The 12,106-nt window shown below is 37.8% G+C and overlaps 1 protein-coding gene across 1 annotated transcript; it reads right to left on the bottom strand.

The window, feature by feature from the left end:
• Positions 1-454: 454 nt before the first annotated feature.
• LOC129773029 (omega-amidase NIT2) lies at positions 455-1,632 on the bottom strand. The gene is made up of 2 exons (XM_055776584.1): positions 1,498-1,632; positions 455-1,437 (listed from the first exon to the last, which is right to left on the bottom strand). Exons 1-2 carry the CDS (start codon positions 1,514-1,516, stop codon positions 599-601), a joined length of 858 nt encoding a protein of 285 aa, XP_055632559.1. The 5' UTR covers positions 1,517-1,632; the 3' UTR covers positions 455-598.
• Between the last annotated feature and the right edge of the window lie 10,474 nt (positions 1,633-12,106).

The following is a 12,106-nucleotide window of genomic DNA, read 5'->3' as shown; positions in this document are numbered from 1 at the left end:
TCTGAGCAGTAGCTGAATGTCACAGGGAAAGGGATAGATTTTGGCCCTCATTTATAATTACTTTTTATTACAGGTCGTGTCCTAGTTTTCCCAACTCACATCGCTATCTGTTCCCTAATGCAAACGACTCCTGGTAAAGTGACTAGAAACTGTACGGAAAAGCCATTTAAAATATAGTATAAAATATGCAAGCGAAAGGCAGCTTATAGTGTGGAAAGAGCATTTTACTTCCGTTGAAATGTAGGTTAAGCCTAATATTTTCGCTATGCTAACGCTAATATGGATCGTACATTCAGTTGGTGCAACTTGAATAAGTTATAGGAATATAGAAAATGTTTAACGATTCATTGCACTAGCTGAAGTGCCACTTTTTGCACATGAACATAAGCTCATAAGTCTGGTTGTCATTCCCGAATTTCAAATTTAAACCAATTCAGAAGAAATTTGAGCCTGATTCCAAATGTACACTTATTTATTCAAAAATGTTGTCTACACAAAGGGTCTCTGCTAAAAAAAAGTATGAACGACTAACACATATTTAAAGCCAATTAACATTCATTCATAAAAAACTTTTAGATCTCATTTTTCGTCGTTCAACTCAACTATCCTGTAAGCGTGTACTATACAAATCCGTTCGCCTCTGGCTGGAAATCGGTATCTGCTCTCGTACTTCATCCACTTTACCAAAATCAATATCAGCCAGCACCATCTCTTCACCTTCCGCCGCCGACGCAATAATTTTTGCCCAGGGATCCACCACCATCGAGTGTCCCCAGGAAATGTAACCAGCGGAGGCATCCCTGGCAGGTGAAATAGTAGCAACGTAAGACTGCGTGTCGGTCGCTCTTCCTCTGGCCAATAGCTCCCAGTGTAGTGGTCCGGTTTTCATGTTGAACGCTCCCGGGTAAATCAACATGTCGCATCCCTGGTTGCGGTACAGCCTCGCCAGCTCCTCGAATCGCATATCGTAGCAAATCCCGATGCCCACCTTGGCACCATCGATTGGAACCACCGCAAGCTTATCGCCACCGGTTAAAACATCGGACTCGCGGAAGGTTATTCCACCGGGAATATTGATGTCGAAAAGGTGAATTTTTCGATAAGTTGCAATCAGAGATCCCTCGGGGGACCACACCGTACATGTGTTGTAAATTTTGTTCTCAGCATTTGACTTCTCAGGGATTGTGCCTCCGATCAGATATATCCCCAGTTCCTTAGCGACCGCAGACAAGCTGCAGCTAGTCTCGCCAGACGGAATTTCCTCCGCATATTGGGCGAAATGTTGCGTTCCGTACGGCGAGTTAAAACATTCCGGCAGTGCAACGACCCGTGCACCATTGTCCTTCGCTGCGGATCGGATTTTGGACAGAGCATTTGCAACATTCTCACTCTTGTTTGGGCCGACCTTCAGCTGAAGAAGGGCGATACGAAAACCGGCTAGAAAATAATAATTGAGTAGTAAAAAATAATTTTCCTTTTTGAATGATTGAAAACAACCTCTAGTCATCTTATTCATTATATACAGTCAGACTAACTCGCTATCACTATTTGCATTGATATTAAATCAAGTTTTAAAAACACGATAACATTATCAGTTGTGGTTTGCAAACCGCAGTTTTGTTTGGCAGTCAGTGATGCCAGATTATTTAGCGTCATATCCGCGTTGACGGTATTGAGCTTCGTATTAAGTGCGATTCACATACAACATCCACGTCACGTTGCGTCAATTATTCTTCCAAGTAGTTCTTATGCAAACATTCACATACACCGGCAACGGTAACTTCGACTTGCCGTTGCTGGTGTATGTGAGTGCTTCAATAGAAATTGCATGGAAGAATAATTGACGCAACGTGACGGGACGGAACGTGAACGTAACGTGGAAGTTGTATGTGTATCGCGCTTTACTGAATGGGGGAGTAGGCATGACAATATGAGTTTGCAGAATTTTTTTTTTGACGTAGGACTACGTCTAACCGGAAGATATAGGGGGTGAAATGGAAATCTAGGCACTGAACAAGTAGGAAAAAATGCAAGATTTGGAACGCTTATAACTCGAGCATTTCTCAATAGATCGCAAAGGTTTTTGCATGAATTGATAGGAAATATCTCTACGCATCTATCATAACGAATAACATTTCATTTTTCTTGAGATAAATAATTGAATAATTGTGAAATATCAAGCATTGTCCAAATGCACTATGTGCCCATTTTTGATTGGTCCATTTTGTGCTCCTCAAATCGTACCGACCAAAACGGGCAACCAGAGCAGCAGCGAAATAGAATGAAGCACGATTGGAAAGGAAAAAGAAAAAAAATGAACGAAACATTGGTCGCAGTCTCACACATGCGTAATTCTCGAGCCAGCCAGTCAGCTTAAAAATCCCCGCTCCGCTGCCGTAACGATCATTCTTTGTGTGGACACCGACTGGACAACATCGTTGCTGGACGAGCTGGACGGCGTGGGATCGAGTGCCTTTCTCAAGGCAAGAGGGCGGAGGTGGTAGCGCTGGAGTAGAATAGAGTAGAGTTTTCAAAGGGCCTTTCTCAAGGCTAGAGACGAATAAACTGCAAAAGTTTAAAGTCTCTATAATACAATACCTTCCTTCCTTCCGTAACGATTCATTCTTTGTGTGGACACCGACTGGACAACATCGTTGCTGGACGAGCCGGACGGCGAGGGATCGAGTGCCTTTCTCAAGGCAAGAGGGCGGAGGTGGTAGCGCTGGAGTTTTTTCTCAAGGCTAGAGACGAATGAACTGCAAAAGTTTAAAGTCTCTATAATACAATACCTTCCTTCCTTCCGTAACGATTATTCTCATCCGAACCGTACACCACATCGTTTCGCATCACATCACATCAACAAACCAACACAAGCAGCCATGTCTGGACATGGTAAAGGAGGAAAAGTGAAGGGAAAGGCAAAATCCTGCTCGAACCGTGTTGATCTGGAGTTCTCCGCAAGGGTTGCTAGGCCGAGCACGTTAGTATCAGTGCACCAGTCCACCTAGCCGGCGTTATATAGTTTCGGCCGCCGAAGTGATCGAGTTAGCTGGTAAAGCTGCTCGCGACGATAAGAAAACCCGCATTCGGAACAGAACACATTCGGTTCTGTGGACATCAAGACAACAGGCAGTTGCAGCGAGTGGCGAGTGGCAAACGCAATCGCAAAACGGCATCAGGTAGCAGAAGAAAAAAGTTTGTTCTTTATACAAACTGCTTTGGTGGCAAATCCAGAACAAGGCGGCATCGAGGGTGTTCGAAAATGGTTTTCTTTCAAAACCACGAGAACTAAGTTTTCTAAATTGGAACCATTCCATAAAACACGGGCTTTTCAGGGCCATTAAACCTTCCAAAAAAGAGTTTAGGAAATGCAGTTCAATGCTTTCTAAAACAAATGGTCGTGATGGACGTACATGGGGATCAAAGACAATGTAAAGATGTATTCCATGTACGGGGCTAGGTGGTGAGCCTTCATAAAAAAACGCAAAAACACAACGCCAAAGGTTCTTTTCAGAACCACCAACATGTTCATAAAGAGTAAACAGTAAACTAATCCATTTTTCAGGTAGATAGGTAGGTATTCAGGTAGGAGAAGAAAATAAAACAATATTTTTAAAATATATTTAACAAAAGCTGTCCCCTTTGTATAGTCCTACGTCACTCCGGTTATGTCCCCGACATTACCCACCCGTCTTTATTTTAAATGGCGTTGCAGTGAGAACTTCTAATTTTCCAAACATTTGTTTAGATTGCAAGGCGTTTCTTTAACACGGAACAACCAGTATAGTTCATGTTAGGAACAGACATTGCGGTCTGCACAAATTAGGCAGCCAACCAGGTTAGGGATTCTAACAATCCGAACATTGAATTCCTTTGGATAAAATTGAAAATTCGGACTTTTCTATCATAATTGATGAGTCTACCGAACTGTATATTCTGAATTTATCTGCAACCAGCTTGCTTTCATTGGAATCCGTCGTTGAACGCAGTCTACGGAGGTTCAACGAACTGAACCTGTTTGTTAATTTTCAAGTTAAACACGAAACCAAACAGCAAATCGAATTTTACATTATTTTAACGACTCGATGAGTAAATCTATTTTACTTATTTTGAGCTACGTTTTGCTATTTAATTTACTCAAATCAACTAGGCAACCAGAACTCTTTATCTTACTCTTTGGATAATATATGCCCAGAACAATACATCAAATCTAAGGACGCAATCTAAGACTTTGGAAATTTTGAGCAGAATCTACAGAACCCACAAAATCTTCATTGAAGTTGAAACTGTTGAAACAGGTATTGTATTGGATAAGAGCAGACAAATAACTTCTGCTGAAATAAATTGGTAAACGGTTGAACAATAAAAGTTCAAAAAATATAAACATTAATGAGAACATACCGATTAATTTATGTAGCCTAAAAAATTTATCAGAACCTGTCCTTATCCTGAGCACATGATCTTATAATAGCTATGCCAAACAGTGATAATAAAGCTCAAATTATGGCTAAAAATTAAACTCATAAATGAAATACAGATATCCATACAGATTTCCTGGAAAAGAACTAAGATAAAACGATTTTTTTATGTCGAAAACGCAGATTTTATTATGGCAACCCTGGTTCCAATTCGAGTTGACGATATCGGCGCAACATATGGGGTGGAGCAGTAGACAAAGTATGCTTGGATTGGTAAACAAAATATTTTGTCGTCATTATTTGCATTCAACATGGAATATGTACGGAAGAAACAAAACATGTTTGAATAGCTCACGGTTTCGCGATGTTATGATCCAAATTTGCTCATGAAATGTTGTAAATGATTGGCTTTTAATAGACGTTAATTGTATTGTGACTCATTTTCATCATTTAAGGGGTAAAAGTTCCAGAGAACAGTCGTATTCTTAGACCTCTGGAATAGCAACATTTGTCAAGTTGTCAAGTTTGTTTGTTTCTATGAAGATGAGAGAGTGAAAAATAAGCACAAAAATATCACTTTTATTCATCTTCTTCGACATGATTCTACAAATATACACTGCACAATTCCACATTATACTCATATTCAGCGAGAACTTTAATAAAATATCTGTTTTTAATTGATAAGAAATTTACTGAAAATAGCGTTTTTACAAGGATGTGGAAGGCAATTGAATATTAACACAAATATTGACGCCACAATTCGAGAACTAGCTATGGCGGCGTATGCTATCACGCACACTACGATGCCAAACACTACCATATGCTCTACCTATGGTCGATAATTGGTCGCTATCCAAAGTACGTAGAATAAGAAGGTAATCTCCCTCCTACTTTGTTCGAGTAGTGGTAGGCTAAAAAAGGCAAAAAATAGCAATAAACCGTATATCGAATCCATTGAAATCCGAACATTCTTTAATTTTTTTAAATTGTACCACGAGAACTGTCTCAAAATATGTTTAGGAATGAAGAAATAGCAGTCTACTCAATCATTTTAAAATTTAAAGCAGTAGAATTATTCCACCTGTATTTTAAAAATAATGCAAAAATCGGTGAATAAATGTGAGGAGAGGTTATGTCTAAGCAGTGTCGTTCCCGCAAATTGGTAATATGATGAAAGATTAAGTTCCACACTGCTGTTTTGACGTAGGACTACGTCTTTCATTTCTATACTGGGGTGTAAAATCAAAGTTTCGAAAACGAAAGCGTTACGCCGGAGACCGAGATTTTGAGTGTTAATAGCTCATAAACAACTGAACGAAATGGTATGATAAATACTTCATTCGAAAGATAAAATGTTTACGCGTTCTATACTTGTTACTTTCTGATCCAAAAACTTGTTTCAATAGTCTTAAATTTGCTTTCAAAATAGGCTATTGAAATCACCAATCGGTATATAAGCGAGCGCCGCTCGGAAATCCACTCAGTTCTAATTGAACAGCGATTGGAGCATGTTGTCGCTGTTGTTGTGAAGCTAATTTCGTTTATCATGAAAACGCTGATGAACGGTGTCACCAAGAGCCTGTTTGTGCACCTTAGGCCAGAAGGGAATCCATCAGGAGGAGAGTGATGCTACAAACGGTTCCCCGGGAAGATCTCGAAGCAGCCGTTACACACACACACACACATACACGCACGGAATTCTTTCCGTTTGGATCGAGAAAGATCCGGAAAATAATCTGCCAGTTCCTCTAGGAATTTAAAAATACATTCATGTGAAAGAGTTTATTGGAATGTTTTCTATCCATGTAACACTGTGACCAAATATGTTTCAATCAAGTGCTATTAACAGATGGTTATCGGATTAGCATTAACCACTGGTGGGCTTCCAGTATCGAGGAAAATGTGGAAATATCTAATCGTTACTGAAAATAATCTGCCAGTTCCTCTGGGAATTTAAAATTACATTCATATGAAAGAATTTATTTTAATGTTTTCTATCGATGTAACACTGTGACCAAATACATTAGGTTTTGTGATTTTTCAATCAATCGCAATCAACAGGATAGCTTCTGAAGATTATTCTTCCCCATCAGTAGGATATTTGCGTATCCAATATTGGATGCATAAAACCTTGTGCCTCCAACGTAACGCTCTCGTTCTCGAAGTTCTCCAAATATTCATTCATTCAGAATGAATTCAGATTCAACTTCATACAAATGATCTCTAAATCAACGATAGTCCTACGTCACCCTTGCGGTTATACCATAGATATAACCCACTTCCTGTTTTTTCTCTCTTTTATTAGAGCATCGTTCGAATATTTAGGGTAATGTGACATTGGCTCGGAATACGCACGAAAATTTGATTGTACGAAGAGAAACAAATAATTTTGTTCGATAGAAGCTGGCGATTTCGAACGAAGCAAGGGGGAAGCAGTGTAACCAATACACTCAATGTTTACTTTCATTATTGCATACAATTCGTACGACCACTTTTCTGCATCCCAGTGCCACCGCCGCCTTATACGAAAATTGGCAATAGGAAACATCGGAATGGATTACGGTAGCAGCGTCACCAGTTTTTTTGGTAATGTTAGATACGCTACGAATGTATGGGATAGCTAGAAATATCGTCGATTTATTTATCTCATCGCAATTTATATAACACACACACTTACCTCCAGTACGAAGACGTCTTCTTTGGTGATTATCGGTTACAACAGTATCCCCAAAAGATCAACAATTTGTTGATCGGAAAACGGTGGAAGGTTATCCGGATTCTTCAAAACTTTCGGTTCTGCTACTATTCAAAATTATTCTGCACCGGCATCGCGGACGTGACACTTCGACACTTTGCTGAAGTAAACAAAAACAGTTCAGTATTCACACGATAAAAAATCACATAAAACCTTATCTGCAGTGAAAATGCGATACACTATCGTGTTTATTGTCGGCTCGACTTGCGATTTTGTCATGTATTCATTTGTATTTGGATTTATGGTTTTTAGAACATTAAAAAATAAAGAAATATTGAAAAATCTGAGCTGAGCTATTGAGCTTCGAACAAATTGAGGATTTTTTATTGCTAACTTCTTTGTGTGTGAAACACATTCGCTCTCCATGTGTATTCGCGTTGACGGCGGAATGGTGTCAACATCTGGATACGACATTAGTTTATATGAGGCCAACTGTTCTCTATCAGATTAGTCGGCCCTAAGACAGTTTTAAATTGCTGAAATTTGTATGATTTTTTTTTGTTGGCGTTATTTACCTACTAGAAGTACGTTGTTCTGACTCTAATTTAAACTTTTTTGCTATGAATTTTCAGATATTATCACCAAAACTTACCATTATAATATAAAATTATTTTTAGACACAATTTTTGTATGATATTTTTTCACTACTTGCAAGCGAAAGTGATTTTCATTTACACTCTGTCCAACTTCTATAAGACCCTGATTCTATTTCGTTGCAACACAAACTGTTAAGGCCCATTTATACGTTGCTAGTAGCTGACTTGACAATGAGCAGCTACTGACCCGGTGGACTCGCTTGACAATTGGTTGACTCGCCTTGTCCGTTCACACAGTGTGAGCTGCTGGCGAGAAACTAGATACTACGGCACGGGTTTACCAGGGATGCCAGGCGACTTTTCAAATGTCCATCAAATAGTCAGAAACAGCAATCAGGTCCGAATTTGTCAAATGATTGGTCCAAAATCGACTTCTTTATTGGCAGTTTTCATCTTAGGTTTTCAGTTGAATGTATCATCACACAATTTTATAGCAAAACAAACGCTGATCGTGTTTAAAAATACATACTTTGTGCTGAATTTCTTTGAACTGAAGGTACTATCCGAAAAAGCAGAAAGAGAAAAGGATTCGGGCCAGGAATTAGATGCAAAGAAAAGGAGCAACAAATACAATATTGAAGGAACTCTACGATGAGGATCCCCGAGATTACAGAGCAGTGTTGATAATAACACCTGAACAAGTGAAAAAACTGTTGGATTTAATTGCTCCACGAATACAACGCCAAGATACAGTCATGAGGGATGCTGTACCTGCAAGAGTTAAATTAGAAATGACATTGATGTGCCTTTGTTTTGGAATATCGTTGGGATTGTTGTCGATATTTTTTAGAATCTCGAAAACATCCATAGCTCAGATAATTCCGAAAGGATGTGATGTTATAAATGGTAGTCTAAAAGATTTTTTTTTAATTTTATTTATTTTGTGAAATGAAAATGATAGTCGATTTGCAGGTGCAATAAATACGCTTCAAAAATTTTAATAATGAATGAAAATGTACTTTTTTAAATCGAATATGTATTCTGTTTCTTAGAACAATACTTTTTTTTGTAAGTTGTGATCTGATAATGATTCTATATTAGAGATTCTCAAGAAAACTATCTCAAAAAGAAAGCGTGCCCCGCCAGCGTGCAAAACGAAATAACAATTATTTCGTTTAGAAACTATGAGGGTTTTATTTGTTTTTCCAATAATTTTGAAGTCTATAAATATCTTCACATATTTTCAAATATCTTAAAAATAGAGACATTTCATTACATTTGGCATCACTGATTCGAACGCTAAATTCTGTTTTTGACGTTGTGAAGCATGCAAGTGCGAGTAAATTCAAAAAACTTTGAAGTAGCTCGCACGCCGGATCACACATGACAATAACTGGCATGATGTGTTCACACGGTGTGAGTAGCTGCACTGCAGTAACTGACTAGACCGACTCGTATGCTTACTCGCACCGTCTGAACCCGGCTTTAGAATTTCAACAAGATACATTCATACATTGTTGAATGCTTAACATAAAGTATATTTGACGTCAATTTCATTCAAAAGAGTTGTTTGTTTATGTTGGAGCAACCCTAAAATATTAAGAGTTTTCGCAATGAAACTTTCATGCTCGAAAAACCCTACAACAGGAGTGAACTCATACATAGTCATCTCACTAGAATCAGCTTGCATCTGATATAATTAAGCTTCAGATATGAGAGAAACTGATCTCAATAGAGAGACAGAAATCAATTCAAATGAATCTCTATTTGTACTTAATTCCCATATCTATCAATACGGAAACAAGTAGCTAGTTGGCCAAAGTGGACCGCTTGAAAAGAATCTATTCATAGTCAATTAAATAAAAAGTTTTCGGAAATATAATTCGTATCGTGTAGTTAAAACAGTTCGACTTTTCAAGTGCGCAAACCGTTCAAATCCCATCGCGGATACAGTTTATTTATTGTGCATAAATATGACCAGTCCAGTTTCTATAAGACCATTCTAAAATTCATAAGCATTATCAATGAAAAAATCATAACGATCTGCTGATTTATCAAATTCTGCTGAACGGATTCCTCGATTTTTTTCATGTTTCCGAAATTGCGAACTTGAGCTTTTCCCCCAGCGTAGATTCTGCGTACAAGGACCCCTCCTAAGGTTTTCAACAGGATTCAAGTCTGGAGAGCGAGCCGACCAGTCCAAGAAATTAAGTTTTTGCTCCTCAATCCATTGCTTAGTTTCCTTGCTGGTATGAATAGTAGCATTGTTTTGCTGGAATGTGATTTTTTTGTGACGATATCCACGCAAAAACGGCAGGAGAGGATTCCAGAACATGTATGTAATCCTTGAATGATGTGAAAGCTATCTTGAGCCTTCAGGTTTCACGGAATCCCGCACAAAGCATATACGAGCCTCCACCAAAATTCTTGGTTAAAAAACACGGTTCCTTCTTCCGTAAATCCCGCGAGTACCCGTTGAAACCATCAGGACCATTCAAATTGATTTTTATTTTGCCAGTGAAGATAACCTATACATAGAAGAACTTTTCGTTATGGTATATAGCAAAATGTATTATTTTGGAAACATTCTTTGTCACTACATACCATGTCCCGCTGTACGTTCATGTGAGCTTTGGCAAAACTCACACGACTTCCGATGTGAGATGGCGTAAGATGAGAAGCTTTAACCTTTCAAGCCCTTTTTATTTGAGGATTTTTAACTAAAACTTGACGAATTGTCACCCGAGTAACATTTAAATTAAAATATTGCTTTATTTGCAAAAAACGACTTTGAAGTATTTGAAGCTGTTCTAGCTATTTCCCGCCTATCCCGGTCAGGGAGCTTCGATTTAAGTGAAGCTCTCTCCTTCTTATCGCATCCTTGAGGATTCGCCAAATAATTGAGCACTACTTGATGGGATCCGACGAGCTCTGATACCAACATTTTCTGAGTGTAATACATCGAGTTGTCTCTCAGTGAACACTTTTCCTTCCGGCATTTTCCAGGTTTATTGATCAAAACAACTATAACAACGGATAATGTAACTGGTCTTATAGAAACTTGACAGTTGAAAAATACGAAAACATTCGTTTACGCTCTGCGCTTGCACACACACACATATGTAAATCATGCAGTGTATAGTACCCAGCAAACATTAAATCGTATAATTTTGCACGTGCCAAGTCTTACAAGAAATCCGAATAAATCGTAATCGCATATAATATCAATCAAAGTATGTATCGTGTATATTTGAAATCGCATAAACTGTAAAAACTCGATTTTATATACCATTATCAAATTAAGTCGCAATTCGGTATAATAAACATCAATTTTATAATGTACATAGTCGTAAAATATATTTAATCCGCGTCATATGCGTATATTACGATGATGCAGTTTGTGTGTCGTATAAGCGTATAATTTAAATCAATTCACACAATTTTTGTATGATATTTTTTCACTACTTGCAAGCAAAAGTGATTTTCATTTACACTCTGTCCAACTTCTATAAGACCCTGATTCTATTTCGTTGCAACACAAACTGTTAGAATTTCAACAAGATACATTCATACATTGTTGAATGCTTAACATGAAGTATATTTGACGTCAATTTCATTCAAAAGAGTTGTTTGTTTATGTTGGAGCAACCCTAAAATATTAAGAGTTTTCGCAATGAAAATTTCATGCTCGAAAAACCCTACAACAGGAGTGAACTCATACATAGTCATCTCACTAGAATCAGCTTGCATCTGATATAATTAAGCTTCAGATAGGAGAGAAACTGATGTCAATAGAGAGACGGAAATCAATTCAAATGAATCTCTCTTTGTACTTAATTCCCATATCTATCAATACGGAAACAAGTAGCTACTGTAGTAAATCGTGTTGCATGCTGAAGAAAATCATATTAGATCCTAAAAAAGAACATACAGTAATTTACATTTAATGCGACATGTCGAGGCACCACTCAGTGTCGCATTAGAGGAGATTGTGACCTGTAATTGGACATTCACGCTGACAGTGGTCAGTGTCGACGTCTGGTGGCGACTTTCAATTCGGGCTCCGAACTAGATAGTATAATCTCTATTAGATTAGAAGGCACGAATGCAGTTTTAAAATGTTAAAATTTGAATGAAAATTTCTACATTATGTTATTCAATTACTTGAAACAGGTATTTTTTACTCTTATTGAACCGTTTGTCCATACATTTCTGATATTTTGACTGAAACTTTTCATTAAAATTGAAATTGTCTTCAAACACAATTTTCGTATGAGATATTTTCACCACCTGTAAAAAAAAGTGTATTTTATTTAAATAGAATGCTAATTCGATACGGATAGGTTAACTTTTATTCATAATTTTAATTTTGAAAACGTGTTCATTCCGCCTGAAAA

This window comes from Toxorhynchites rutilus, chromosome 1 (genome assembly GCF_029784135.1).
Source record: "Toxorhynchites rutilus septentrionalis strain SRP chromosome 1, ASM2978413v1, whole genome shotgun sequence".
NCBI classification, from domain to species: domain Eukaryota; kingdom Metazoa; phylum Arthropoda; class Insecta; order Diptera; family Culicidae; genus Toxorhynchites; species Toxorhynchites rutilus.
This window is presented reverse-complemented; position numbering and strand designations above follow the sequence as displayed.